Here is a 5,128-nt window from a genome sequence, read left to right on the forward strand (position 1 = left end):
ATGGTTTACTGTCTTTCAATTAAAGGTTGAAACGTTGAAGACAAAATAATATCCAAGCAATTGATCCCTCACATGAAAAACATTAACAATTGAAAAATGGATAGTGAAAATTAAAATAAAAAATTCAATTTTAAACAAAAAAAAAAAGAAATGGGATGAAAATATTTGTAGGACACTGATTTTTGAACTATTTTTGAAAGCCACAGGTGTTCTGTGTTTTCTATATGTTTATTTTTGTATAAAAGTGAAAGTTCATTAGGTTTTGTAGTATTTAATAAAAAGTCATTATTTTGGATTCCATAGTCATATATATATATATATATATAAAAAAAATTCTTTTTAATTCCATGAATTTCAATTCTTTTATTTCAAAATTTGAACTTGAACTTTATACATTAGAATATCAAGTCACAATAATTATAATATTTACTTACAGATAATGATACATGACTGTCGGTGAATCTTTTAATCATGTATGTTTCAATACGAGAAATTATTAAATTTGGAGATCCTAAAACAGTCATGGGCTGCTAACCTTACTTATTAGGTTCGACTATGACTTTGAAGGCAGGAGCATGAATATAGCAAACAAAGTGTTTAGTTGTAAGAAAACCTCAACAAACATAGTAAACATTGGAGGACATCCAAATAAGAAACTATAGCCCTAAAAACGAAAAGGCCTAACCATAAATACCACCAAATTCCCACCACTTCCGAGAATCTTCACAAGCAAGACTTGAGACTCCTCCTCCTGAGTGTTTTGTTTCTTTGTGTTGGGGAATAAATGGAAAAAGACAAGAAGGAAGCAACAATACCAACCATTTGTGAAAATTTCCCAAAACTCAAGTCCTCAACTGCAAACACTTCTTTTCCATGCACACATCAAAAAAACACCTGCGGAATTATGCTCTACAGTTGGGGTGCAAGGGTGATGTTGTAAAAAACTCAAAAATGCAAGGGCAAAATAGGGGAAGCAAAGGTGGGGGATATAGGTAGAGAGAGAAGAGAGAAGAGAGAAGAGAGAAAGAGAGAAGAGAGAAGAGTTGGATACAAAATCCGCTGTTTGAATGGCCCATAGATTTTGCAGGGGAAGCAGTATCCAAGACTATGGCCCCTGGTTTTCACTCTCTCTCTCAAAAAACAACTGTTCACTCTTGCCCTTTCATCCTAACCCTAGCATTTCCTTCCTCCTTCTTCCCTCCGTTTTATACCCCTTCATTTCCTCTTCTTTTTCTTCACCAACAGAGATGCCAACTTTCACATCTCTGTCTTACCCTCCCTCTACTTGTACAAAAATCACATCTTGAATTACAAAAGGAGAATAAACATATTTTCTTTTTGACACTTTTTCCTCCCCTGCTTCCCCTGTTTTCCTCTGTTTTTCCTTGTTCATCCCCATTTCTTGATTTTTTTCACTCTCTCTTTGAAACCCAGATTTTAATTTTCAATTTTTAAAACTTCTCAGAAATACCCATATCGAAATTTAGCTCTTTTGTCTATGCCCCTGATAGAGTTGATTCAAAATTCAAAGGAAACACCTGAAGGCTGAATGGGGAGAGCAGCTTTGGCTGATATAAAAGGGAAAGATTTTAGCGAATTGGCTAAGGAAACCAAAACAAATACAGAAGATACAAATAAAGTTTCCAATACGAATAAGAACAGGAGTACTACTACTTCAGATAGCAGTAGAAAGAAGAGCCGTCGGCGGCCTAAGAAGACGACGATGCCGGCTGCAGTCATGGTGTCGCCGGTTCAAAGGCTTTTCGATACTTGCAAGGACGTTTTTGCTTTAGCTGGGACTGGAATTGTCCCTACTCCGGATAAAATTGAACAGCTAAGAGCTGTTTTGGGTATGTTTTGATTGTAGCTTTGTTGCGTCATAGGATAGTTTGATTTTAGTGTCTAAATGTAGTTAATTGATACCCAAAGTTGTTAATTGTGTTAACTTTTAATTGATTTGGAATGGGTTCTATGTGTCAATTTTGATTGAGTTTTAGTGTTTTTGCTTAGCTAGTTGTTTGATCAAGCAATATGAAATTTGTGAATTTGGTTCAGCATTCTTTGTGAATGTTTTTGTCTTTTGATAATGCTATATCCTTTTAACATTGATGAAATAATCAAATATGTTACCATCTTTCATGATTTTTTTTTTAATTTTGGGAAAATGCCGTCTTTCAATATATATACATATTTTTCACTAATTTTCTTTTCGAACGAGTCATCTAGTGGCATGTAGTCATTGGCTTTCCACTCATTTACCTATTCATTTGTTAGGGTATGAAGATCATGAGGAATGTGATATCATAAACCAGTAGTTACTGATGTCACATTATTTTAGAAGATAAGACGGTAAAACAAAATGTTGGGAAGTGTACCATTACTCTTGTTTTACTGCTTCTTTTGAATATTTGTGTTTTGGGGTGCGTGCATTGTTATTTTATTCATGTCGTTCTTATTGCATATGATTCATTGATATCCGTTAAGGCTTTCGTTCATTCATATTTTGTGTACTTTATGTTAGTTGTCGGTTAAAGTATTTCAATAAATAATGTTTCATTTTGATATTACGTGTTTCAGATGTGGAAGGAAAGATATCTTGTATCTGTATCCTATGTCTAATATTTCTTTATGGTGTGTAACTGGAAAAAGTAGAAGGGAGCTTTTTCTTTTCTTCGGATAAGTAGAAGGAGCATTCATTTTGTATATAGCCATTCGGGTTGCTCTAATTTTGATGCACGTTAGTTATGTCTGATGCTAACTCCCCCATCATGTTCCTGCATTTTGTTCTTCTGTAGACAGTCAACGTGGTTGTTTTCATCAATAATCAATTGCCACTATAATTCAAATAAAGTTATTTGGCTTTCATTAATTGTTATCTTCTTTTTTAAGTAAAAACGTCCGTAGAAAAGATGCAGTTTTTTGTTAATTATCTAAAGAGTGCAATGTTGTAACTAATGGAGATATAGCCAAAGAACAACAATTACATGAACTATATAGATGCTACTTGTATGACACTGACTACTGTCTCTTCTTTTGTGTAGATCAAATCCAACCAGCCGATGTTGGTCTTACTCCACAAATGCCATTTTTCAGTCTGCCAGTAACTCGGCGAGCTCCGCCAATAACATACCTGCACATCCATGAATGTGAAAAGTTTTCGGTACATCCATCTTTATTGAAATGCTTTTGTGATCTTTAGGAAACGTAAGCCGAAATCTGTTGACTTCATGTAGTGTGTCTTAGTTGGGGTTTGTAAAAATTTTCATTTATTGCAGATGGGCATCTTTTGCTTGCCGCCATCTGGTGTCCTTCCACTTCACAATCACCCTGGAATGACTGTTTTCAGTAAGCTTCTCTTTGGGACTATGCACATCAAATCATATGATTGGGTGGTTGATGTGCCTAGCAATGCATCAGCTGTTGTGCCTCCTTCACAAAGTAAGTGTTTTTTGCAAGGTCAAATGTTTTTTCTATTGCTTCTAAGCGGTTGTGTTCAAACTCATTCTCTTTCCAGCCATGTAAAGGGTGGGTCTTCCAGATGTTTATGCTGTTGGTCTTGAGATACTGCAAAAGATATCTCATGTAAAAGGCCAGCGAACTTCCACTTCTTCAATAAATAAGAAAAGGAAGGCAATTTCTACTATTGCCTGATGAATTGACTTCCAATTTCTAATTTAAGTTTGTGGATACAGGACTAGTGGCAGGGCGCCTAAGAAAAAATTAAGAAAAAGAGGGCAAGGGAGGGGTGAAGAAATAGAGGAGCAAATATCGGTAGTAGTAAAATTTGCATTTGCAACCTTAGGTTGTGCAATTCTTTTGTTGGACATGATAGTCCACTAGAGATGCTGTATTTGCTTAAAATTTGATCCTGGAACGAGTTATATGCTTAGAATGCAGTATATGAAGATGCTCTGTTTGTTATGAATGCTTTTTTTTTTTTATAGAGCTATGGTTGGAAGCCCCACTAGGAATCCCTGAAGAGATTCGTAGTGGAAAAAAATTACAGGCATTACAGAAGCATTTTCCTTGATTTACATGGAAAGAAACTGCACTGACACTACGTTTTTTGTCACAGCAGTGCAACATCCTGAAGTCCGGTTGGCTAAGGTCAAGGTTGACTCTGACTTCACTGCTCCTTGCAACGCCTCCATACTTTATCCAGCTGATGGCGGCAACATGCATTGCTTCACAGCTGTGACAGCATGTGCGGTGCTGGATGTTCTAGGCCCTCCGTACTCTGATCCTGAAGGACGGCACTGCACGTACTACTTTGACTATCCCTTCACAAAGTTGTCAGGTACCATGTTGCTTCTTGATAACCCATGTCTCCCATGCTTTTCTTATGGTGATTGAAGTAATGCTTACCGTGAAATGCTTGAAAAATTTGACTCAGTTGATGAAATAACAGTAGCTGAAGAGGAGAAGGATAAGTATGCATGGCTTCAAGAGAGGGAGAAACCTGAGGACTTGGCTGTTGTTGGAGCACCATACACTGGGCCTGAGATCGTGGAAAACTGATCTCTGCAGCCATCTACGTCAATCCTGTAATACACATCATTTCCTCATCAACGTTGTCGTGTCAGTGGCTGCTGTGCAGCATTAGGAAACTTTACTCTTCTTTTCTTTGTTTGCTTTCTCGTCTCAGTGGGACATGGGTACTTTTGTTTTTCTTTTTCCTTACAGTTTCTGTATATAAAAGGGCAAAAAAAGAAAAAAAAAGAAAAAGAAAAAGAAAAAGAAAAGCCAAACTGCTGTAAGTGCACCGGAGGATGTTGTTTGTATCTCAATGAGAGAAATGTTAAAAGTGCGCTCTTTTGTAGTACCTTCTTTTTCCACCATATTGTCCCTGTCTCGTCGTGTTGTAAATGACTGACTTGAAACAGATTTATGACAAAGATGCCAATTTTTCCCCCTTTTTTTATTATTATCTCTAGGCCCCCTTTTTTGATGTAACAACATATGGTTTGTAATTTTTCAAGTCACTCAGGGAGGGTCGTGGGCAACAACTACATAAAGCCGAGACTTTTTTCCCTAGCCAGGGTTTGGTGCTGCCTTAGCCTAGGCCGTTGTTGGAAGATTTGAGGCAGACGGACTGTCTTTCTCCAGGGGCTTGCCTTTCTTGAGTGAT

The 5,128-nt window shown here is 36.9% G+C and overlaps 1 protein-coding gene across 3 annotated transcripts; it reads left to right on the plus strand.

The window, feature by feature from the left end:
* Positions 1–1,056: 1,056 nt before the first annotated feature.
* On the plus strand, positions 1,057–4,822 carry LOC110426652 (plant cysteine oxidase 2). 3 transcript variants are annotated; one of them, XM_021441927.2, is made up of 5 exons: positions 1,057–1,850; positions 3,042–3,160; positions 3,276–3,438; positions 4,076–4,297; positions 4,409–4,822. In XM_021441927.2, the coding sequence occupies exons 1-5, from the start codon at positions 1,550–1,552 to the stop codon at positions 4,516–4,518; spliced, it is 915 nt and encodes a 304-aa protein (XP_021297602.1). In that variant the 5' UTR covers positions 1,057–1,549; the 3' UTR covers positions 4,519–4,822. The 3 variants fall into 3 exon arrangements, with proteins under 3 accessions (XP_021297602.1, XP_021297601.1, XP_021297600.1); XM_021441926.1 differs by having other exon boundaries at positions 1,061–1,850; positions 4,079–4,297; positions 4,394–4,822; XM_021441925.2 differs by having other exon boundaries at positions 1,062–1,850; positions 4,394–4,822.
* Positions 4,823–5,128: the final 306 nt, after the last annotated feature.

This window comes from Theobroma umbraticum, unplaced genomic scaffold, assembly GCF_002168275.2.
Source record: "Theobroma umbraticum cultivar Fairchild unplaced genomic scaffold, ASM216827v3 scaffold_12.0, whole genome shotgun sequence".
Lineage (NCBI taxonomy): Eukaryota > Viridiplantae > Streptophyta > Magnoliopsida > Malvales > Malvaceae > Theobroma > Theobroma umbraticum.

What these genes read in the sequence shown, in the direction of transcription:
- LOC110426652 (XM_021441925.2), top strand. Translation starts at nt 1,550, where the DNA reads ATGGGGAGAGCAGCTTTGGCTGATATAAAAGGGAAAGATTTTAGCGAA. An exon ending in ACAGCTAAGAGCTGTTTTGG is followed by an intron (nt 1,851 to 3,041) that starts GTATGTTTTGAT and finishes TCTTTTGTGTAG; the next exon opens with ATCAAATCCAACCAGCCGAT. An exon ending in ATGAATGTGAAAAGTTTTCG is followed by an intron (nt 3,161 to 3,275) that starts GTACATCCATCT and finishes CATTTATTGCAG; the next exon opens with ATGGGCATCTTTTGCTTGCC.